The sequence below is a fragment of the Synchiropus splendidus genome, chromosome 8, assembly GCF_027744825.2.
Source record: "Synchiropus splendidus isolate RoL2022-P1 chromosome 8, RoL_Sspl_1.0, whole genome shotgun sequence".
Taxonomy (NCBI): Eukaryota; Metazoa; Chordata; class Actinopteri; order Syngnathiformes; family Callionymidae; genus Synchiropus; species Synchiropus splendidus.
The window spans coordinates 16,803,088-16,828,682 of record NC_071341.1 but is presented as its reverse complement, the minus strand read 5'-3'; the positions used below and the strand labels follow the sequence as shown (position 1 = coordinate 16,828,682).

Sequence of the window (25,595 nt, the reverse complement as noted above, 5' to 3'; positions counted from 1 at the left end):
GTTACATGACAGAGGAGACAAAGTATCTTCTGGAAGATTTCATTTTCACTTATTCATATTTTCATTACCCCAGATTGCTTATTGTCAAACCATACCTAAGAGGCCAACAGCTTTACTCTGCTAAATCAAGTGGTTTGTTGATGATGCAACAACAGTATTTGTGACGAACCGCTAGGAATAAAGGAGTCTGTCAGGTCTTCAGTCGCAACACTTTCAAACCAACACTGTAATAACAGCTGTTCTGATTTGGAAAACTGGCATGCCTCATCCTTACCTGTGGCGTGTGGCTTGAGTGTGAATTTGGGGACTTTGAACCAGGGTGAAGACTCCCCTTCCTCAGTTTTGCTCTCTACTTCACTCCAGCTCTGAACCTTTGATGAACTGATGGTAAACCCAACGGGGGACTCTGAGCTGTCCCTGTCCAGCATGTCAGTCCTGGCATGGGGTGACACCAGTCCTGGAGAAGATTCTCCACTCAAGGCCAAAGAGGTCAACTTGCTTGAGCTGACTTTTGGTTCTCCTTCCATAGACTCCACATTCACAAACATCTCCTTCATTGGTGACACCATCCTGCCATAGGGGGAAGTTACCTCTACTTCTGGGAGCTTGATTTTGCCACTGAATGGTCCTTCATTGTCCGGTGAAACAATGGAAGCACCAAAGACTTGATCTTTAGGACCAACATCAAGTGAAGAAGACTGTGTGGTGGAAAACAACACGTTGGTCTTGACTCTTTGTCCCTCCCAAACATGCATTTCCTTTTCGGACTTCTCCGAGGTTGTCTTGGTGTTCATTTTTGGTACCTTCACCTTGACTCCCCCTCTCTCACCCTCGGCCACTGGCTCGTCTGTTTGTGGATTTACCAATACAAAAACAGCTTTCTTTACTTTGGGAATTTTAGGACCCTCATACTGGAAGTCCGACCCATGAATATCCAATCTTTCTTCAGCGGAAGCGAGAGATGGCAATGGGATGCCAAATTTGGGTATTTTAACCTTCTTTCCCTTTCCTGTGGGAACGTCATCGTCATCTGTTGATGTCACAATATCAAAATCAATATCTGGAATTCTGGGTACTTTGGAACTGATACTTGCAGATGGTAGTTCATGTTCTGCTCTTGATACTGGGGTCACTGAGCCGGACTTGACTGTTGGACCTGTGGTGGGTATCGTAACTTCTGGAACCTGTCCCTTCATATGGCCCTGAACGTCTGAGGCACCATTGTGTGCTGAAATGGATGGACCAGAGACTTCAATTCTTTTCTCAGTATTTGGTGTCTCAGCAGTCACAGTGGGATTTTTTGGCATTCCGATCTTGAATTTTGCTCCCTTTACCTTAGGTCCCTTTCCTTTGAATTTTGTTTCTTTGTCTCTATCTTTTTTTCTGTCTTTCCCCCTCTTCCCTTGGTGAAGTCCCAAATCTAGTTCCAAGTCCGCCGTGGGACTTGCAATGTCAAGTGTTGGCATTTTGAGCTTAAGTCCCTTGTGACTGCCTTCAGCATCAGTTTCTTTAATAGTTGTATCAAGTGATGCATCAACATCAAGATCTGATGACTTTTGTTGTGCAGATTGGAGTTCTGGAACTGCAGGTTTCTTGCCTCTGATTCCCATTTTTAATTCAGATACCTCTGTAGCTTTACTTTTTGGAAGTATAATGTCGACTCTTGGCATTTGGAATTCACCACTGTCCACGTCCATCTCCACCTCCGGGCCTTTCACGGTGGGTTTACCTTTAGGAAGGGATAAATCAACTTTGGGCATCTTGAATAGGCTGTCCTCTGCTTCTGGATCCATCATTTCATATGTCATGGAAAGGCTTGAATCTGGGGTTCCATTTTTCCCTTTAGGGAGTGAAAGACTAACTGAAGGCATACTGACTTGTGGTAACTTAAACTTTGGCCCTCTGCTGTCCTCATTAGCAATTTCAAACGTACCTTTCTGAATAGAAACTTCAGCGTCAGGTGTTTGAATTGAACCATCAGATCTAGCCTTCAGTTCAATATCAGAGGCATCAATTTCTCCTTTAGACCTGCTCTTAGCATGTGCCTTTGACTTCATTTTTGGCAATGACGCATCCAGGTCTACAGAGGGAATGGACACAGAAACTGATGGTGTTTTTGGAATCTTAAGGCTCCCTTCTGATGCTTTGACCTTTGGCAAAAGGACCTCACTCTCTGGAGTTGTACTGGAAGATAACGAGAGCTCAACAGAGGGCATTTTCACCCGACCTGTACCTTCCTTTCCAGAACCTGTCTGACCTAGATCTCTTTCTTTGGAGCCAAATCTTGCAAGAGATATTTTAGGCAATTTGATAGTGACATCTGGTGCATGTAAACCACTCTTCCCTTCCAAATTTACTTTACCATCACCTTCACCATCTAAGGAAGGGCCTTTTGGAGATACTTGAAACTGTGGGAATTTTACTTTGTACTTCGACGTATCACCTTGGACGTCAACAAAGGTTTCCGGAGATATTTGTGGACATTTTACATCGTACATCATTTTAGTATCCACGTCAGAACCAGGGGAATACTTCATTTTGGGTTTGACATTGAGATTGGGATTGGGCAGCTCAAAACTTCCCCCAGAAGATGGCCGACTACCTTCTGCTTTCAGGAGTTCCACTTCCACATCATCAACATTAGGCTTAGTCAGACTGAAGTCAAGATTTACCTTGGGAGCAGAAATGTCAACCTTTGGAAGTTTAACGTTGGAAATTTGACCGATATCAACAGACGGCAAATGAAACTTTCCTCCTTTGTGTTTCGACGCTTCAATGACGCCTCCAACATCTATGTCAAGACTTTCCACATCGAGACCACCTTCAAGTTTTCCTTTTGGAAGCGTTACATCGACATCTGGCATTTCCATCTTTCCTTTGATCTCAGGTCCTTCCAAATTAGCATCAATGGTTGGGAAATTGACCTTTGGTAGGGACAGATCGACTTTGGGCATTTTAAACTTTCCTCCTTTTAGTTCAGGGCCCTCAACATTAATGTCTCCTTCAATTTTCCCTTTGGGAAGTGACACATCCACACTCGGAACATCAATCTGTCCTTTCACATCCGGTCCTTCCAAATTGGCATCAATACTTGGAAGATTAACCTTTGGCAAAGAAACGTCAAATTTAGGCATTTTGAACTTTCCTCCCTTCATCTTGGGGCCTTCTACATCAATGGCTCCTTCAAGCTTTCCTTTGGGAAGGGAAATATCCACAGATGGGATATTGATCTTTCCGCCTTTCAAGTCAGGACCCTCAAGGTTGACGTCTAGTTCTGGAGATTTGATTTTGGGACCAGAAATATCCAGAGACGGCATGTTGAACTCACCACCTTTTATTTCGGGGCCCTCAAGGTTGAGTTCTGGTCCCTTGGCCTTCACCTTTGGAAGAGAGATATCCACAGAGGGGAGATGGAATTTTCCACCTTTTCCAGAAGGACCTTCAATTTCAATATCCCCTCCAGCTTTTCCTTTAGGGAGGGAGATGTCCAAGTCTGGCATATCGATCTTAGGTCCTTTGAAGTCGGGACCTTTAAATTTAAAGTCACCCTCTGGTAGCTTCACTTTTGGCATGTTGACATCGAATGTCGGCATCTTGAACTTGCCCCCCTTCAATTCTGGACCCTCCACATCCAGTTTTCCTTTTGGAAGTGTTACATCGACATCTGGCATTTCCATCTTTCCTTTGACCTCAGGTCCTTCCAAATTAGCATCAATGGTTGGGAAATTGACCTTTGGTAGAGACAGATCGACTTTGGGCATTTTAAACTTTCCTCCTTTTAGTTCAGGGCCCTCAACATTAATGTCTCCTTCAATTTTCCCTTTGGGTAGTGACACATCCACACTCGGAACATCAATCTTTCCTTTCACATCCGGTCCTTCCAAATTGGCATCAATACTTGGAAGATTAACCTTTGGCAAAGAAACGTCAAATTTAGGCATTTTGAACTTTCCTCCCTTCATCTTGGGGCCTTCAACATCAATGTCTCCTTCAAGCTTTCCTTTGGGAAGGGAAATATCCACAGATGGGATATTGACCTTTCCGCCTTTCAAGTCAGGACCCTGAAGGTTGACGTCTAGTTCTGGAGATTTAATTTTGGGACCAGAAATATCCAGAGACGGCATGTTGAACTCACCGCCTTTTATTTCGGGGCCCTCAAGGTTGAGTTCTGGTCCCTCGGCCTTCACTTTTGGAAGAGAGATATCCACAGACGGGAGATGGAATTTTCCACCCTTTCCAGAAGGACCTTCAATTTCAATATCCCCTCCAGCTTTTCCTTTAGGGAGGGAGATGTCCAAGTCTGGCATATCGATCTTAGGTCCTTTGAAGTCGGGACCTTTAAATTTAAAGTCACCCTCTGGTAGCTTCACTTTTGGCATGTTGACATCGAATGTCGGCATCTTGAACTTGCCCCCCTTCAATTCTGGACCCTCCACATCCAGTTTACCTTTTGGAAGTGTTACATCGACACCTGGCATTTCCATCTTTCCTTTGACCTCAGGTCCTTCCAAATTAGCATCAATGGTTGGGAAATTGACCTTTGGTAGGGACAGATCGACTTTGGGCATTTTAAACTTTCCTCCTTTTAGTTCAGGGCCCTCAACATTAATGTCTCCTTCAATTTTCCCTTTGGGAAGTGACACATCCACACTCGGAACATCAATCTTTCCTTTCACATCCGGTCCTTCCAAATTGGCATCAATACTTGGAAGATTAACCTTTGGCAAAGAAACGTCAAATTTAGGCATTTTGAACTTTCCTCCCTTCATCTTGGGGCCTTCTACATCAATGTCTCCTTCAAGCTTTCCTTTGGGAAGGGAAATATCCACAGATGGGATATTGATCTTTCCGCCTTTCAAGTCAGGACCCTCAAGGTTGACGTCTAGTTCTGGAGATTTGATTTTGGGACCAGAAATATCCAGAGACGGCATGTTGAACTCACCACCTTTTATTTCGGGGCCCTCAAGGTTGAGTTCTGGTCCCTTGGCCTTCACCTTTGGAAGAGAGATATCCACAGAGGGGAGATGGAATTTTCCACCTTTTCCAGAAGGACCTTCAATTTCAATATCCCCTCCAGCTTTTCCTTTAGGGAGGGATATGTCCAAGTCTGGCATATCGATCTTAGGTCCTTTGAAGTTGGGACCTTTAAATTTAAAGTCACCCTCTGGTAGCTTCACTTTTGGCATGTTGACATCGAATGTCGGCATCTTGAACTTGCCCCCCTTCAATTCTGGACCCTCCACATCCAGTTTTCCTTTTGGAAGTGTTACATCGACATCTGGCATTTCCATCTTTCCTTTGATCTCAGGTCCTTCCAAATTAGCATCAATGGTTGGGAAATTGACCTTTGGTAGGGACAGATCGACTTTGGGCATTTTAAACTTTCCTCCTTTTAGTTCAGGGCCCTCAACATTAATGTCTCCTTCAATTTTCCCTTTGGGAAGTGACACATCCACACTCGGAACATCAATCTTTCCTTTCACATCCGGTCCTTCCAAATTGGCATCAATACTTGGAAGATTAACCTTTGGCAAAGAAACGTCAAATTTAGGCATTTTGAACTTTCCTCCCTTCATCTTGGGGCCTTCAACATCAATGTCTCCTTCAAGCTTTCCTTTGGGAAGGGAAATATCCACAGATGGGATATTGATCTTTCCGCCTTTCAAGTCAGGACCCTCAAGGTTGACGTCTAGTTCTGGAGATTTGATTTTGGGACCAGAAATATCCAGAGACGGCATGTTGAACTCACCGCCTTTTATTTCGGGGCCCTCAAGGTTGAGTTCTGGTCCCTTGGCCTTCACCTTTGGAAGAGAGATATCCACAGAGGGGAGATGGAATTTTCCACCTTTTCCAGAAGGACCTTCAATTTCAATATCCCCTCCAGCTTTTCCTTTAGGGAGGGAGATGTCCAAGTCTGGCATATCGATCTTAGGTCCTTTGAAGTCGGGACCTTTAAATTTAAAGTCACCCTCTGGTAGCTTCACTTTTGGCATGTTGACATCGAATGTCGGCATCTTGAACTTGCCCCCCTTCAATTCTGGACCCTCCACATCCAGTTTTCCTTTTGGAAGTGTTACATCGACATCTGGCATTTCCATCTTTCCTTTGACCTCAGGTCCTTCCAAATTAGCATCAATGGTTGGGAAATTGACCTTTGGTAGGGACAGATCGACTTTGGGCATTTTAAACTTTCCTCCTTTTAGTTCAGGGCCCTCAACATTAATGTCTCCTTCAATTTTCCCTTTGGGAAGTGACACATCCACACTCGGAACATCAATCTTTCCTTTCACATCCGGTCCTTCCAAATTGGCATCAATACTTGGAAGATTAACCTTTGGCAAAGAAACGTCAAATTTAGGCATTTTGAACTTTCCTCCCTTCATCTTGGGGCCTTCAACATCAATGTCTCCTTCAAGCTTTCCTTTGGGAAGGGAAATATCCACAGATGGGATATTGATCTTTCCGCCTTTCAAGTCAGGACCCTCAAGGTTGACGTCTAGTTCTGGAGATTTGATTTTGGGACCAGAAATATCCAGAGACGGCATGTTGAACTCACCGCCTTTTATTTCGGGGCCCTCAAGGTTGAGTTCTGGTCCCTTGGCCTTCACCTTTGGAAGAGAGATATCCACAGAGGGGAGATGGAATTTTCCACCTTTTCCAGAAGGACCTTCAATTTCAATATCCCCTCCAGCTTTTCCTTTAGGGAGGGAGATGTCCAAGTCTGGCATATCGATCTTAGGTCCTTTGAAGTCGGGACCTTTAAATTTAAAGTCACCCTCTGGTAGCTTCACTTTTGGCATGTTGACATCGAATGTCGGCATCTTGAACTTGCCCCCCTTCAATTCTGGACCCTCCACATCCAGTTTACCTTTTGGAAGTGTTACATCGACATCTGGCATTTCCATCTTTCCTTTGACCTCAGGTCCTTCCAAATTAGCATCAATGGTTGGGAAATTGACCTTTGGTAGGGACAGATCGACTTTGGGCATTTTAAACTTTCCTCCTTTTAGTTCAGGGCCCTCAACATTAATGTCTCCTTCAATTTTCCCTTTGGGAAGTGACACATCCACACTCGGAACATCAATCTGTCCTTTCACATCCGGTCCTTCCAAATTGGCATCAATACTTGGAAGATTAACCTTTGGCAAAGAAACGTCAAATTTAGGCATTTTGAACTTTCCTCCCTTCATCTTGGGGCCTTCTACATCAATGGCTCCTTCAAGCTTTCCTTTGGGAAGGGAAATATCCACAGATGGGATATTGATCTTTCCGCCTTTCAAGTCAGGACCCTCAAGGTTGACGTCTAGTTCTGGAGATTTGATTTTGGGACCAGAAATATCCAGAGACGGCATGTTGAACTCACCACCTTTTATTTCGGGGCCCTCAAGGTTGAGTTCTGGTCCCTTGGCCTTCACCTTTGGAAGAGAGATATCCACAGAGGGGAGATGGAATTTTCCACCTTTTCCAGAAGGACCTTCAATTTCAATATCCCCTCCAGCTTTTCCTTTAGGGAGGGAGATGTCCAAGTCTGGCATATCGATCTTAGGTCCTTTGAAGTCGGGACCTTTAAATTTAAAGTCACCCTCTGGTAGCTTCACTTTTGGCATGTTGACATCGAATGTCGGCATCTTGAACTTGCCCCCCTTCAAATCTGGACCCTCCACATCCAGTTTACCTTTTGGAAGTGTTACATCGACACCTGGCATTTCCATCTTTCCTTTGACCTCAGGTCCTTCCAAATTAGCATCAATGGTTGGGAAATTGACCTTTGGTAGGGACAGATCGACTTTGGGCATTTTAAACTTTCCTCCTTTTAGTTCAGGGCCCTCAACATTAATGTCTCCTTCAATTTTCCCTTTGGGAAGTGACACATCCACACTCGGAACATCAATCTTTCCTTTCACATCCGGTCCTTCCAAATTGGCATCAATACTTGGAAGATTAACGTTTGGCAAAGAAACGTCAAATTTAGGCATTTTGAACTTTCCTCCCTTCATCTTGGGGCCTTCTACATCAATGTCTCCTTCAAGCTTTCCTTTGGGAAGGGAAATATCCACAGATGGGATATTGATCTTTCCGCCTTTCAAGTCAGGACCCTCAAGGTTGACGTCTAGTTCTGGAGATTTGATTTTGGGACCAGAAATATCCAGAGACGGCATGTTGAACTCACCACCTTTTATTTCGGGGCCCTCAAGGTTGAGTTCTGGTCCCTTGGCCTTCACCTTTGGAAGAGAGATATCCACAGAGGGGAGATGGAATTTTCCACCTTTTCCAGAAGGACCTTCAATTTCAATATCCCCTCCAGCTTTTCCTTTAGGGAGGGAGATGTCCAAGTCTGGCATATCGATCTTAGGTCCTTTGAAGTCGGGACCTTTAAATTTAAAGTCACCCTCTGGTAGCTTCACTTTTGGCATGTTGACATCGAATGTCGGCATCTTGAACTTGCCCCCCTTCAATTCTGGACCCTCCACATCCAGTTTACCTTTTGGAAGTGTTACATCGACATCTGGCATTTCCATCTTTCCTTTGACCTCAGGTCCTTCCAAATTAGCATCAATGGTTGGGAAATTGACCTTTGGTAGGGACAGATCGACTTTGGGCATTTTAAACTTTCCTCCTTTTAGTTCAGGGCCCTCAACATTAATGTCTCCTTCAATTTTCCCTTTGGGAAGTGACACATCCACACTCGGAACATCAATCTGTCCTTTCACATCCGGTCCTTCCAAATTGGCATCAATACTTGGAAGATTAACCTTTGGCAAAGAAACGTCAAATTTAGGCATTTTGAACTTTCCTCCCTTCATCTTGGGGCCTTCTACATCAATGGCTCCTTCAAGCTTTCCTTTGGGAAGGGAAATATCCACAGATGGGATATTGATCTTTCCGCCTTTCAAGTCAGGACCCTCAAGGTTGACGTCTAGTTCTGGAGATTTGATTTTGGGACCAGAAATATCCAGAGACGGCATGTTGAACTCACCACCTTTTATTTCGGGGCCCTCAAGGTTGAGTTCTGGTCCCTTGGCCTTCACCTTTGGAAGAGAGATATCCACAGAGGGGAGATGGAATTTTCCACCTTTTCCAGAAGGACCTTCAATTTCAATATCCCCTCCAGCTTTTCCTTTAGGGAGGGAGATGTCCAAGTCTGGCATATCGATCTTAGGTCCTTTGAAGTCGGGACCTTTAAATTTAAAGTCACCCTCTGGTAGCTTCACTTTTGGCATGTTGACATCGAATGTCGGCATCTTGAACTTGCCCCCCTTCAAATCTGGACCCTCCACATCCAGTTTACCTTTTGGAAGTGTTACATCGACACCTGGCATTTCCATCTTTCCTTTGACCTCAGGTCCTTCCAAATTAGCATCAATGGTTGGGAAATTGACCTTTGGTAGGGACAGATCGACTTTGGGCATTTTAAACTTTCCTCCTTTTAGTTCAGGGCCCTCAACATTAATGTCTCCTTCAATTTTCCCTTTGGGAAGTGACACATCCACACTCGGAACATCAATCTTTCCTTTCACATCCGGTCCTTCCAAATTGGCATCAATACTTGGAAGATTAACGTTTGGCAAAGAAACGTCAAATTTAGGCATTTTGAACTTTCCTCCCTTCATCTTGGGGCCTTCTACATCAATGTCTCCTTCAAGCTTTCCTTTGGGAAGGGAAATATCCACAGATGGGATATTGATCTTTCCGCCTTTCAAGTCAGGACCCTCAAGGTTGACGTCTAGTTCTGGAGATTTGATTTTGGGACCAGAAATATCCAGAGACGGCATGTTGAACTCACCACCTTTTATTTCGGGGCCCTCAAGGTTGAGTTCTGGTCCCTTGGCCTTCACCTTTGGAAGAGAGATATCCACAGAGGGGAGATGGAATTTTCCACCTTTTCCAGAAGGACCTTCAATTTCAATATCCCCTCCAGCTTTTCCTTTAGGGAGGGAGATGTCCAAGTCTGGCATATCGATCTTAGGTCCTTTGAAGTCGGGACCTTTAAATTTAAAGTCACCCTCTGGTAGCTTCACTTTTGGCATGTTGACATCGAATGTCGGCATCTTGAACTTGCCCCCCTTCAATTCTGGACCCTCCACATCCAGTTTACCTTTTGGAAGTGTTACATCGACATCTGGCATTTCCATCTTTCCTTTGACCTCAGGTCCTTCCAAATTAGCATCAATGGTTGGGAAATTGACCTTTGGTAGGGACAGATCGACTTTGGGCATTTTAAACTTTCCTCCTTTTAGTTCAGGGCCCTCAACATTAATGTCTCCTTCAATTTTCCCTTTGGGAAGTGACACATCCACACTCGGAACATCAATCTTTCCTTTCACATCCGGTCCTTCCAAATTGGCATCAATACTTGGAAGATTAACCTTTGGCAAAGAAACGTCAAATTTAGGCATTTTGAACTTTCCTCCCTTCATCTTGGGGCCTTCTACATCAATGTCTCCTTCAAGCTTTCCTTTGGGAAGGGAAATATCCACAGATGGGATATTGATCTTTCCGCCTTTCAAGTCAGGACCCTCAAGGTTGACGTCTAGTTCTGGAGATTTGATTTTGGGACCAGAAATATCCAGAGACGGCATGTTGAACTCACCGCCTTTTATTTCGGGACCCTCAAGGTTGAGTTCTGGTCCCTTGGCCTTCACCTTTGGAAGAGAGATATCCACAGAGGGGAGATGGAATTTTCCACCTTTTCCAGAAGGACCTTCAATTTCAATATCCCCTCCAGCTTTTCCTTTAGGGAGGGAGATGTCCAAGTCTGGCATATCGATCTTAGGTCCTTTGAAGTCGGGACCTTTAAATTTAAAGTCACCCTCTGGTAGCTTCACTTTTGGCATGTTGACATCGAATGTCGGCATCTTGAACTTGCCCCCCTTCAATTCTGGACCCTCCACATCCAGTTTACCTTTTGGAAGTGTTACATCGACATCTGGCATTTCCATCTTTCCTTTGACCTCAGGTCCTTCCAAATTAGCATCAATGGTTGGGAAATTGACCTTTGGTACGGACAGATCGACTTTGGGCATTTTAAACTTTCCTCCTTTTAGTTCAGGGACCTCAACATTAATGTTTCCTTCAATTTTCCCTTTGGGAAGTGACACATCCACACTCGGAACATCAATCTTTCCTTTCACATCCGGTCCTTCCAAATTGGCATCAATACTTGGAAGATTAACCTTTGGCAAAGAAACGTCAAATTTAGGCATTTTGAACTTTCCTCCCTTCATCTTGGGGCCTTCTACATCAATGTCTCCTTCAAGCTTTCCTTTGGGAAGGGAAATATCCACAGATGGGATATTGACCTTTCCGCCTTTCAAGTCAGGACCCTCAAGGTTGACGTCTAGTTCTGGAGATTTGATTTTGGGACCAGAAATATCCAGAGACGGCATGTTGAACTCACCGCCTTTTATTTCGGGACCCTCAAGGTTGAGTTCTGGTCCCTTGGCCTTCACCTTTGGAAGAGAGATATCCACAGAGGGGAGATGGAATTTTCCACCTTTTCCAGAAGGACCTTCAATTTCAATATCCCCTCCAGCTTTTCCTTTAGGGAGGGAGATGTCCAAGTCTGGCATATCGATCTTAGGTCCTTTGAAGTCGGGACCTTTAAATTTAAAGTCACCCTCTGGTAGCTTCACTTTTGGCATGTTGACATCGAATGTCGGCATCTTGAACTTGCCCCCCTTCAATTCTGGACCCTCCACATCCAGTTTACCTTTTGGAAGTGTTACATCGACATCTGGCATTTCCATCTTTCCTTTGATCTCAGGTCCTTCCAAATTAGCATCAATGGTTGGGAAATTGACCTTTGGTAGGGACAGATCGACTTTGGGCATTTTAAACTTTCCTCCTTTTAGTTCAGGGCCCTCAACATTAATGTCTCCTTCAATTTTCCCTTTGGGAAGTGACACATCCACACTCGGAACATCAATCTTTCCCTTCACATCCGGTCCTTCCAAATTGGCATCAATACTTGGAAGATTAACATTTGGCAAAGAAACGTCAAATTTAGGCATTTTGAACTTTCCTCCCTTCATCTTGGGGCCTTCAACATCAATGTCTCCATCAAGCTTTCCTTTGGGAAGGGAAATATCCACAGATGGGATATCGATCTTTCCGCCTTTCAAGTCAGGACCCTCAAGGTTGACGTCTAGTTCTGGAGATTTGATTTTGGGACCAGAAATATCCAGTGACGGCATGTTGAACTCACTGCCTTTTATTTCGGGACCCTCAAGGTTGAGTTCTGGTCCCTTGGCCTTCACCTTTGGAAGAGAGATATCCACAGAGGGGAGATGAAATTTTCCACCTTTTCCAGAAGGACCTTCAATTTCAATATCCCCTCCAGCTTTTCCTTTAGGGAGGGAGATGTCCAAGTCTGGCATATCGATCTTAGGTCCTTTGAAGTCGGGACCTTTAAATTTAAAGTCACCCTCTGGTAGCTTCACTTTTGGCATGTTGACATCGAATGTCGGCATCTTGAACTTGCCCCCCTTCAATTCTGGACCCTCCACATCCAGTTTACCTTTTGGAAGTGTTACATCGACATCTGGCATTTCCATCTTTCCTTTGATCTCGGGTCCTTCCAAATTAGCATCAATGGTTGGGAAATTGACCTTTGGTTGGGACAGATCGACTTTGGGCATTTTAAACTTTCCTCCTTTTAGTTCAGGGCCCTCAACATTAATGTCTCCTTCAATTTTCCCTTTGGGAAGTGACACATCCACACTCGGAACATCAATCTTTCCTTTCACATCCGGTCCTTCCAAATTGGCATCAATACTTGGAAGATTAACCTTTGGCAAAGAAACGTCAAATTTAGGCATTTTGAACTTTCCTCCCTTCATCTTGGGGCCTTCAACATCAATGTCTCCTTCAAGCTTTCCTTTGGGAAGGGAAATATCCACAGATGGGATATTGATCTTTCCGCCTTTCAAGTCAGGACCCTCAAGGTTGACGTCTAGTTCTGGAGATTTGATTTTGGGACCAGAAATATCCAGAGACGGTATACTGAACTCTGCTCTTTCAATTTCTTTCATCTTCGGTACTTCGACATGAATGTTATCGCCAATCTTTCCTGTGGGATGAGAAACATTGACAGAAGGGATATCTATTCTTACCCCTTTCAGTTCTGGACCCACAAGGTTGACATCTTGGTCTGGAAATTGGATTGCAGTGGCTTGGCCTCTCAAACGAACATTTACGTCTGGCAGGTTCGATTTTGGCAGTTTTGTGTCAAAATCAGGCAATCTGAACTTTCCATCTCCACCCATGTATTGCCCCATATCCACATCTGTGTCTCCACTTTTTATCTTTGGAATAGATATTTCTAACAAGTCTGTTTTTAATTCACCTCCAGCTCCAACTCCTTTTGAATTGTCAACAGTGATGCTCCTCTTGGGCATTGTGCTCTTCAAAGTGCACTTCACTTCACCTGATTTGCTTCCTTCAACCCCAAGGTCATGCACAGAAATGTCAGTGGCTGGAAGTGTGATGTCAGTCTTGGTATCACTTTCTTTGCTTGAGACATCTATGTCTCCTGTTCCAGTAACCTTTGGGGATAAAATATCCACTGTCGGGGTTTTCACTGTGCCAGAAACGCCTTGTAGCTTTGCTTCCTTTGAAAACTTTATGTCAGCTGTAGGAATTTTCATCCCCTCTCCTTTTATGTTAAAATCACCATCAAACTCATCTGAGTGACGTGACAGTCGCACTCTGGGTAGTCGGAGCTTTGGAATTCTCAGCTTCCCATCTCCCTTTTCAACATTCCCGTCAAATTTTGCCTTTGGACCTGCAGTATCAACCAGTTTTCTCGTTTCAATTTTTGGGGCTGGCCTTCGCTTCGCAGTTTCAACATTCACATCTAATTTTGCCTTTGGAACTACAACATCTACCTTTCCACTGGCATCAATCTTTGGGGCTGGCCTTCGCTTCGCAGTTGGCAAATGTACCCCAACTTGTGCAGACGGCAGTGCAAAATCTACATCTGTTGAATTTGCCTTTGTGCCTGCTTTTGCAACATCCATATTGCTTTCTTTATCACAAGCCAAACTGAATTCACCTGATGGTTGTAGGACTTTCATACTCGGCTTTGTAAACTCCAAACATCCAGTTCCTGTAGCTGAGCCAGAAGTTGTCTCTTTGGTCTTTGGATAGTTAATTCCAAACTTGTATCCTTTCCCCTTAGATTTAACTTTGGCTCCAGTGACCTTAGGTGCAGATATTTCCACTCCTCCCTTTAGTTCCCCAGTGTCAGTGCCAACTGAACTTTTTCTTTTCAGGTCAAGGAATCTGGGAAGCAAGAAGAAAACAGATGTATACGTATTACGTAGTTTACATTTTAAGCTGGTCCAAAACACTTCGACGTATGGTCCTGTATGCTCAAACCTTTGGCAAACCTGTGATTAGATTAGATATTCTTTGTAAAGAGTAAACATAAGCAGGTATTAACCCAACCTGATTTTCCTCTTTGCCTTTTCTGCCGGGGCTCCAGCTCCTTTTGTGTCCATCTCTCCACTCCACCTTTGTTTGAATTTAGGAAGCGAAAACTCAACATCCATGTCACCGAACTCCAATTTGGGGGGTGTTTCCTCTATCACAATTTCCTCTTTACGCTTCAGCCTCTTCAGTCCAAAGCGTCCACCTCTCTTCTTCTTGGCCTTAAAAGTCTTGATGCCCTTCACACTCTGCAACACACATAGACTACCATCTGTACACATCTGTTGGGTGCAGGCTGCATCCTACGTTAACAAATTCTGTGAATTTATTTCGTCATTTGATTCACTATTTATCTTTCAATCTAACCAGGATACTAGAGCCGGAACAAAAATTCGACAAAATTAGGTTTGATTTGCTCGGCGATAGTCAATATTCACAGACTCTTATATCCTTACATCCCTTCTCGACACGCACCTGCACGTAAACACCTTGAGAACAGAACTGGTATGATAACTAATAGTAGTGGTCACCAGGATTCTGTAGGATGAAGTCAAATCACAATAGAACAAACTCAGCTGGCATGATGCAGCCTGTTGTGCAGAGGCAGGAAAGGATCCTTGACTCTTGGAGTGTTGTGGAGGCATTCAGAGGTCACGCGGCCAAGGTACCTGGAGCTCAGTGTTCTGACAGAACCGAAGAGTAGCGACAAGGTGAGGACCAATGCTGGCAGCTGGAGGGGTGCAACAACTTCTTTGACATGGAAGACTGGCTTACGATCTTCCCTGCCTCTCCTTACGGGAAGAGCGCGGGGAAAAACAAATGAAATCTAGACTGTCTGGGGAAGACAATATTTTAACTCTTCCCACCATGTTTGTGTTGCACAGTCATTTGCTGCTGAAATTTTGTCCCAAATATTGGGGTGACCCAACATGTTGGACAACCAGGGGAATGTGCATGATACACACGTCCTAAAACACACTGACACCAGTTCAGCCTTGGTCCTGCTTGATAGCCTCCCCTTGAATTTGTTTCATAGTTATGTACACATGTAACAAAAAAAAAAGATAAATAAATAAATTACCATTTTGGCCAACTTGGCTTTGGGACCCTTGATGTCCACACTGGGCACTCGGGGCCGCAGGGTGCCCTCAGCTCCAGGAATCGTCCTCTTCACCAGAAAGCTGACTTTATAAGGCTCCGCACATTGAAGGATCTTGAGAGCGTCTTCATACTTGACATTGTCGAAGTAGACCTTAGCACTCAGCAGCTGGTCACCTATGGGAAGAATGCTGTCCATATCAAACTTTCTTAATGTTTCCTGAAGAAGATATATCAACACTGAATTGAACTCAGAGTATAAATCAAGCTAGATTGAAGACATAATGAAGCTGAAAGTGTAATTCTCAGTTACCTTGTTGAAGGCTGAGATGTTTTGCCGCAGGAGAATCTTTCAGGACATCTTTAATAAAAATCCCTTTCTGGCCGCCACCGGTCACACTGTAGCCGCTTGCTCCAGCCTCGGCCTCTGTCTCCACCACTATCTCCACCGGCTTGGAGTCTTCCTCTTCAGGCTGACAAACACAGACGTCACATCTTACAAACTCAGACACAGACCAGCCACACACTTCAGGCTCACCTTCTGCTCCACAGTGGGTTCGGGGTCCATTTCTGGTTGTGCCAGGTTCGAGGTTGACCCTCTCAGGAGGTTTCTCTTCTGACTTAGCACCAGCTTTAACTCTGCATGGAGTTTCTGCCTCTGCTCCTGAGCACAGACACAAACATCTCAGAGAAGTGATGTTTCCCCCTGGCTTTGGGACGATGGTGAATTCTGCCCATAAGTCGGAATGCTTGTGCTAGAAAGAAAGAGTTTCAAGAGGGTTGCCATCAGTTGTTTGCATTGTGACAAACCTGCCATTATCTTTGTCCACAGAGAACATGGCATTTCCCACATGCTACAGGCAGTGATGGAGAAGTCGTGTGGCATAGCTGCAAGAATGACTGGGTCGTGTGGAGTCTCGAGGAAATGACCTGGATTTAACGTGTTCTACTTGAACTATAGTGGACTTCTGTGTGGCTGAACACAATAAGGGACGGCCCTGGTTGTGAAATACTGAAACCAGTTTAGTGTTTCAAAACCAGCTGAAGCCATGTATCTTTTGCTCTCGAAGACATGTATTTTGGCAGTTTCAGATTGGAGACATTCAAATAATTAAATTTTTATGTATCTGCTATAAAGCATTGATTGAACATTTTCTGTGAAACGCTTCATGGACTATGCAGTGTATGATGTGAACAGTGGGGGTCTCACTATTCTCTCTGGGCTCTCCGGTTCGTCTGCTGGGCCGCTGTGGTGAGGGCTGCGTTGCGGGACAGAGGGGGATCTCTTGGAGGGGGGAGACCGCTTCCTATCTTTCACCTGCACACAACAGCAGGTGTAAATGTTGGGAGAGAGAGGGTTTGTTAAACTGATGGGTCTGTCCCATCGATCTGCTGACTTACAGCTGGGTCTCTGGTCTGGCTGAACACATGTCCGTCCTCCTGCTCTCTGTCAGAGTCTGCAACACAAACACTGGATGAACTGGATGAACTTTCGGACATCAAACATCAAAGTTGAGTTTATATTTTCTTCGATGACTCGTTCAGCTTCAGTGAAGTTTATAAACCACTGATTTCACAAAGCTCTTTGAAGGTGCTCTGAAACCTTGAGTTCAAATAATCACGTTTGTTTCAGCTGGTTTATATTGTTTGGGGTTCGGAGAAGGAACTTAATTATTTATGAAACGTTTGATATCAGTGGTGAGCAGTTTCCAGCAGCCGCAGAGTTCCTGGGTGAAAGTGTACAATAATCATGTGATGACCACAAACAACAACACATTAATTTATTAGTGGCACAGGCAAAAACACGTGTTTGGAGAATAAGAAAGTTTATAAGATAAACAATAGTATTCAAGATGGAAAAATAACTTTCAAAAAAATCAATAATAGACTTATTTGGAATAATTGTTCTAAAATAAAAAAAAAATCCAAATTTAATTTTAAATTTAAAAAATGGTGCACCGTTTGTTTCTAAAACATTTATGCAAACGAAGATAAGCAGCAATGTTATTGCGCTCCATCTACACGCCGCTAGCATGGCAGGCGTACTGTATCATGTGAAAGTTTGGTGTCAGGTGACCGTGTATGTCGGGAGTGTGGCATTCCAGCCTGCATCACGACTGTTGCCCTCAGGCTTGATGGACTGTGTTTCAGACTACAGTGTTTGCGGCTGTCAGTGAGTCCCGTTATTGAGTCCAGGACAGTTTCTGAAAGTGCGTAGTGCCTAGATAGTGAACAGATAGTGAATCCTTTACAGATATTATCTGTCCACTGGATGGTTGTTTGGTAACACCAACCATCGACCAGTCATGTGGACCAGCAGGCCTCTCCTGTGTGGCCTCATAGTTGGCTGAGATAACTGAGATACTCCTAACTACACAGTCAACAGCCTCTAGAATGTGTGATATGCGTGATGAAAAACAGCCATTCAGTGGACTGAAAACAGCCATGTAAAGAGGCGGTTAGACATGATAAACAGACCAGAGCGAGAGTGAGCTGTTGACTGTCACCATGAATAGAATACTGGCATTTCTCTTGTAGCTAAAAGAACTCGCCATACAGAGACTCAAGGTAGACCTGATTTTTGGTGCAAGCATTGGGGTCTTTGACAGCTGAGCTTTTATGTGACCCTGAAGAAATTGACACATTGACGGAAGAATAAAGGCAATCTAATCTAAGGCGGACGCAAGCCGCCCGAGAACACTCACAACCTGAGCTTTCACCAGTGTGTCAAGGTTCACAGAAGAATTGTGCTCTTGTGTCATTGCTAGTTCAGGAACATAACTATTTCACCGTGGGATCAATATCATTAGCTTCCTCAGTCTGGCAGCCATGTGATTACATTTGAAGTGCCGCAGCGTAGCTTAGCGTGTGTATATTTGTGTAACTGAGGATGGCTGTTTGGGTGCAGGTTTCAGGTATCTGGCGGGTCACAGGAACACATCGCTCACATTCTGGACTGTGCTGCCAGCAGCAAAGAGACTTGGACCAGGCCAGCAGAACAAGACGTCTCCTGTGTTGTTGTGACAACATTTACATCTCGATCAGAGGCTTTCAATGACTGGCCGGTGGGCCACGTGTGGTCTGGGTGCAAAATCGATTGAGGTCTGAGCTGAAGAATTTTGGGGGGGAAATGCACCTTGATGATTTCCGATAGTAGCATTGACAGTGAAAGCAACACAAGTATATATCACATGTTGTAATGACAGAAAGCCTGAATAACTATTTTATTGTCCTGCATGTTTCTCTGAAGCGATGAGTGTCAGCTCTACGATGGACAGGCAACAGCAGGTGGACGAGCTGAAGCACACGTTGGACATAGAAGAGGAAGTGAGGTGTGCTAGTGTGGACCAAGAAAAGGGAATGGTTTTCAAATTCTTTTTTCTTTTTTTTTTTTTTCAATTTAGCGCAAACTACCGGTTGGACGACCCACATCCAACTCCAGAGAAAATGATGACAACAGAAGGTGGGCGGGGCATCCTGGACAGGTCGCTTGCCAGAAGCACAACCTCTCACACCGGTAGACAGAACAGAACGTTACAGGTGAGCCAGGGTGGAGGTTTTAGACTTTTGAGTCAGAGGACATTGGAGTGGAAAGATCAGTCAATACACTGATACTTGGAGTAGATGCTGCCCACCATACCCTAATGTAAGATGGATTTTTTTTAACTGTTGTTTTCACGTCTCAAAAAGTCATATGCATATCCTCAAGTTCATACCAAACTCCCCCAAGAGCGTCTGAGTGTTCTCTACCTCCACATCAGGAAATCCCGGGTTGACATTAAGAGCACTAAGTGTGAGGTCAGATGAGGTTGGTGAAGGTGTCCACCCCCCTCGGTGAGTCAGTGATGTTGTAATTGACCGGTCGGGGCAGAACCAAGTGGCAGTCAAGAGAAAACACCCACCATCTGCTCACAGGGAGGATGATAATGTTTCCTGGCTGTCGGAGGTCTGTGATTTATTTGTGGTTCCAGTTATTATCATCACAGGCCCGATATAGAACAGACACTTACATAAGAAGGGGCACACACTCACTCTCTCGCTCACACACACGCACAGGTTTGTCCTACCATTCTTGTGGGGATGGTGAGACAAAACACATGAGTAACCTTAACCAGGACTCAAAACCCAATAATGACCCCGTTATTTTTAAGCCCTCATCCTCAAATTGAAGCTTAACCTTGTGGGGTCCAGCAAAAGGGCCCCACGAAGGCATTAGGGTCCCACAAGGAGGTGTTTCCCCCCAAATTGCTCCTCGGTAGAATAGATAAGCTTAAACACACTGCCAGTTTCCATCACATTTACTGTTATCAGAAGTAAGTCTCCTTGGCATTCCCATCTAAATAAGACTTCCAAGTTTGCACTTGTTAGTTTTTAGTCCTGTATTTCAAAAGAAAAAAAAACAAGAAGGCATTACTGTAAAACTCCTGCCTTTTATGCTCAAGTACGCAACACTTCTGACATCTGTATGAAAAGCGTACAGATTTGAGCACATGCTGTTCCAGGTCTACAGGGCCCAGAACATCTTTCGGCCTCTCCAGAGATAAGATCCTGAAAACAAGACCCGCCTGTAGACGTGAGCCCCTGCCCAGGAAGTGCCACTATGTAAACAGGAAGGTGATATTTTCGACCAATGATTTGACTGACACACAGTAGTTCTGGGAGGACACCGATATATTTGAAAAATAATTTTGTTTACTTGACATTCTTCCTGGAGAGGACTCCAGCTTCAACCACTTTAGGGGGAAGTTGTCATCCTCCTTAGAAGGAAAAACGACTCTTGACCCGTCTTCCTGATGTGAACTTGAACCTGCCTAGACTCTTGACCAGGACCGCCCAAATTCCGTCGCCAGGAAGTTACAGCGATCATCCATCATCCACTCAGTCAAGGAAAGATGTTTTGCTCCTTAGTATCCCATGCTCTGATTAACTATAGCGAACAACTTAACTGTAGCCGGTTTGTGTCCCGTCAGTTGCGCTAACACAGTAAGATAGTTGTGTACACAGTACACAGTACACAGACTGCTGATCTATTTATTTATTTGATATTCTTTACTCTTCTATATGCCTTCTTTGTCTTTTCCCTACAGGAGACTCCACCTTCACCTAACTTCATCATCCTCGGGTCACATCTTCATGTCCTCCTCATGAACATGTTCTCTTCTTCATCTCCAGCATGCTGAGCTCATCTGTGTCTCTCAACATCTGTGCTAACCAACTTTGTCTCTAAACTTATGGCACTGATATACACATTTCTGTCTATTCTCCCAATGAGAATCTTCATCTCTGACCTGTCGAACTCTGACTCCTGGGTCACAGACAGAACTGCCTTTCTTCTTTAGGGATGAAATGCAGCATAATCTGAAGTTTATTTGATTATTTTGGTTTGTCTTTCAGGACGTTCAATGATTGACAAAAAATATATTTCCACTAAGCTGCAGACATTTACACTCACTTTATTATGATTATTATTATAATAATTATTATGATGATCATGATGATTGTTATCATTATTAAACGATCAACTTCATTGTTTTCCTTGGCTCATTCGGTTGTTATATATGCTCTTTCAGTCTGACTGGTTTACTATATTGTGTGTAACACTTTTTCAGAAGTCACAACAGATCCAAAAATGTACTGTGAAAGGTTGGGCAGGTCACGATGACATCTGAGATGCTTGCACTTCCTGCTTCAAACAAACATCAGCCGGCTGAAGATCAGCAGCTGTGACTCGACCAAGTTTTCCTGTCAGAGCAGGACATGATGAAAATGTACCTACAACTGCGCTACAACCAGACAAACAGCTCAAACCCAGAGGTGTAAAAAGTTATTTTCAACTTTCAACCAAGAGCCACAGAGCTGAGTTCCAACATTCCTGCCTCTGGGTCTCCAGATAGCAACACACCCGCTGAGAACCACAGCCTCCAACACTGAACGTTGTTGCTCTTCAAATCAAAGTTAGCGCCACCTGTTATGTTTATCTAAACTTCAGAGAGACCCAGTGGACCAGGTTTGAGAAGGTGGCTTGAGGGTCCTCCGTGCACGTCGGACATACCTCGGCAGAGGGGGCCAGCTCTGAGGTGCTGCCCGAAATTGGGGAGCAACAGATCCTATGACAGTCACACTGCAGCTGTCGCATGCGTGTAACATTAAGACCCTGGAATCTGAAGTAGCTGCAATCAGCCACCAGGAGTTCCAACCCTCCATTTTAAGTTTGAATCAAGTCAAACTAACAAGTTGTTTATGAAGAGAGCGCCACCATATCAGGCAGGTGCTTTGTACATCACCTAGTAAAATAATAAACAGATGAAGTTTGGTTTTGGGAGGGTTTCTGCCCCTAAAACACTGGATCTCCTGCAGCACTGTTGAGGTCAAAACTTTTTGTGATGTGTCAACATCCCTTCTCTCTCTGTCTCCGAATTATATGTGGAATACAACTCCAACACAACAATCAACTGATGCATTTGACTGAACTGGACATTTAAACAACATTCCCACCGGTGTTCTAAGATTAAAAAAAATAAACACAACAAGAAAACCCATTTTAGTTTCAGCATGCTTGAATGGGTTTGGTTGAATATGTCAGACATACATCTAACCGTGTGTCTAGGTTGGTTTTGGTACTGCTAAATTGAAAGTCATAGCGACATTCCCCGCTCCAAATAGTCCTCCCAAATCCAGAATGCTCAAGTGTTTGTGATGGCATGCTGGAATAAACACAGGCTGCAGCTGTCTGACGGGCAAACACGGTCTCAGCATTTACACAGCGTGCCATTGTTGCGCTCTCCAAAGTCAGCAGTCTGCATGAGCTGTCATGAGTGACCTCAGCGGCAGCCGAAATCACACAGTACCAGACAGTAACGTATCAGGTTCTGCCCTACCTTATTCCTCCTGCTGTTGCCACCTCCACCTGCAGACACCTCCTCTTCTAAACTAATGCTTGGTATTTTAAACGTTCCTCCCTCTCTGTCTACACAGGCGGCCCCCTGTCACCAGCCAGACTGTTGCTCCCCTCACTGACACTTCAGGTCGACCCGCGACTCTGGCATCTCCAGGAGGGACGGGTCAACACCCATGATTGGTCAGAGAGATGCCCCCTTATTAGGAGGGAAGGAGGAGGGGCAGTCCAGCGCTAAGGAGGGAGAAGAATGGAATAATAAAGTTTGGAAAATAGTGGCGTGTTTGTCTCCAAGGCCTCTGTGAGTCATGGAATGTCCACAGTGGACTGATGAAGATATTTGTCACCTTCTTTCATATTCTGTTATCCAGCTGGATTCTCATGTTTCCATTGTAAATCAACTCACCATGTATTATTGAAATAATCCATGAAACACTCAGTCAGTCAGTTGGAAAGTGCTATATGAATAAATGATATTCTGATTGATCTTTCCAAGTCTGAAACAGCTCTCGCTAATGTCTCCTCGTCTCGCTCAGCCCTGCAGATGCTTCACCCTGCCTGCACTCAGACTGGCTGCCGTGTGCTGCATCTCTTGCACCACAGTCCTAAATATGTCAGCCTCTGTAGAGTTTTAATTATCGCGGCAGGGTCTCCATGTCTTTGTGCTTCTCAGATGTATTCGGTGTGGAAGTCTCAGCCTTGTTCTACGTCTAAAAACACTTCTAGTGCAACCATTCTTCCTTGTATTTGAGCCATTTGATTCATTTGTCCGGTTTGTCCTCAAAGCTCACTGTAGCCCACTTGAATAAGGATTTCACCAGCTTTGAAAATCCTGACTTGAGACTTGGAGGAGCTGACCCTCGTCCATCTAGGCTCAGGTTATTGGCTCATCCGAGTCCTTTGGGACCTGCTGACCAAGAGGTTCCAGGCAACTTAATTAAAGCATTCCACTAATAGGGTGAAGGTCTTTGATGGTAAGTGGGAATTGTCGCACAACTTTTTAACAAGTTTAACACAACAAAAATGGGAGCATTTGTTGGTTGCTTCTTGTACAAATGTGGTTTGTCAACCTAGGCCTGAGCTGATGAGGCAGTTGTGGAGGGTTGCGAGGGGCACAATGAGACCTGTTTTCACCTCCGCCCAGGAGGTAGTGACATTGTCTGTGTCTGCTGTCAAAGATAGGAGTTTGATGCTGTAAATATTTGGTGTGTCTTGGACGGGAGAAAGTGCATTTGTGGTCGTCCTCCAGGAACTACCAGCTGTCTCCTCGCTCGGTGGAGGTCTGCAGAGTGATTTTCTGGTAGAGTTAGTGGTTACACATCTTTCAAAGTCTGGCTAGTGACCTACTGCAGGGTTTCAGTTCAGTTGAATCAGATAAATCCCTCTGTGGCTTGAGCACCATTAGTCGGGAGAAACTCTCTCAGTCCTGCAGGTCACCGCAGGCTACGTCTACTGGCCATAACAAAACTCTCTCACAGCTCAACAAATGCTAAACAACCATAGACAAATTCTACTCAGAATAATGGGTCATAATAGCTGAGCCAAAGCTACTTGAGGTCGGGACAAGTGGCTGTAAACTTTTGATCACTAATATACTAATTGCAGACTGGGACGGTTTCCAAACTATCGTTCGCCTTGTGCGACTCATAGATAATGATCCTGGACAAAAGCCTGGACGAAGGTTCCAATAAGAAACGCCCCAGGGAGTTATTTTTAACCTGAAGGGTTAAATATAGTTTTTGCAGGCCTTGGATCTTATTTTAGAGAAAGAGTCACGCTTCCTGCTCAGAGGCGCAGCTGTTGTTGTGGAAAAGTGAGTGCTTGACACAATAGTCAATGAAGTGAAATGAAGGGTGAGATGTTCCAAATCTGTCTTCTTGCTGGTGGTTCTTTTCAATGCAGGGTGAGAAAGTCGTCCCATAAGGACTCTGGCATGAGCGACTGGCTTCAGTTGGAATGAGGATCATCTCCATACTGACTTTGGAATGTCTGACTTCCTCACTTAGACCTCACAAATCTGGAGGAAGGAACCTCACGCTGCATGATGATCATGCCGTCCTGTGTCGACATTTAAGTGGCTGGAAACCTTGTCTCAGCTCTCCATGTTTAAGTTAACTCCTGTTGAATCATTTTAAAGTTATTCCCCAGACTCTGCAGCTTAAGACTTCTAAACATGTTCTATTCTAAAAGGGGTAAATTGTTAAGTTAAATTCCGGGGACTTGCACTTCCACCATCAGTGACTACACCACATGACTTTTATTAGCAGTCTGGAGCAGCAGAGGAGAGCAGGAAAACATGTCCCAGACCTTCCCAGAGAGACTTCCTCCTGTCTTGGAATCTAACTGTCATCTGATCTTCTCTGTAATCTCATCTCCAGTTTAATTCATTTAGATTCCAGAGCGATTTTATCACTCGTTGCCAATTTTTTCTGGGCTGCCTCCACTCCTGGCTGGGAAACACTCTGCTCTGAGTTGGTTTCAGTCATATCTTTTCATCGTCTTCAGTCACCAGGGAACTTCCCTCCATCCGCTACTAAATTTACCAGAGGTGTTCCACAAGGATCTATTTTAGGTCGGATTCTATTTTGCATCTACATGCCAACTCTTGGCCTATCTTTTCACTGACGATACAGAGAGTCCACCACCTTCAGCTGGACCAATCATATACTTTCCCTCACCAAACTCTGCTCAGTTCTCTGATAGCATACTCCCTCCCATGTCCAAAAACAAAACTCATCTGAAGATCAATAAGATATGATCGTAATTGTTTCCATCTTGCCAGGAAAACCGTAAAACAGAGAACTATCTTTTTTAAGAAGCAGCTTCTGGACTCTGAGTTTCACAAGCTGTAGATCATACATCAACCCCTAGGCGCTGATGCGATGAAGTGGCGGTGACTCACACTGGACGTGCTGTCAGTGCAGCAGAGGCTGCCAACACCACGTCAGCTAACAGAGTCATTGTTGCTCAAAGACCGGCTTTAGTTCGAGTCCGTCAAAGACAAACATGCCGGGTGTGACCGACCAACATCACTCAAAGGATTCTCCTCTCAGTTCACTCAAGCGTCGTGAGATTCAACGGTTTTTCTTCTAGTTGTCATCAAAGCTGCTGACTGTTAAAGAGTTTGAAAATTAAAGAATGAATGTTGGTAAGCTTCTTTGTAAGACAGAAG

General features: G+C 44.4%; 1 protein-coding gene across 4 annotated transcripts in view; it reads right to left on the bottom strand.

Annotated features, from left to right (window-relative positions):
- The window catches only part of prx (periaxin), a 30,584-nt gene that overhangs the window by 1,305 nt on the left and 3,684 nt on the right, over positions 1-25,595 (bottom strand). For 3 of the 4 annotated variants that reach the window (XM_053872302.1, XM_053872303.1, XM_053872305.1), the window contains exons 3-9: positions 16,930-16,985; positions 16,739-16,846; positions 16,067-16,192; positions 15,842-16,001; positions 15,512-15,705; positions 14,449-14,678; positions 275-14,283 (exon numbers count right to left, since the gene is read on the bottom strand). In XM_053872302.1, coding sequence (XP_053728277.1) covers positions 275-14,283; positions 14,449-14,678; positions 15,512-15,705; positions 15,842-16,001; positions 16,067-16,192; positions 16,739-16,846; positions 16,930-16,985 — 14,883 coding nt within the window. Of the gene's footprint in view, positions 1-274; positions 14,284-14,448; positions 14,679-15,511; positions 15,706-15,841; positions 16,002-16,066; positions 16,193-16,738; positions 16,847-16,929; positions 16,986-22,406; positions 22,541-25,595 lie in introns of those variants that run through there. The other variant, XM_053872306.1, reaches the window with a different exon arrangement.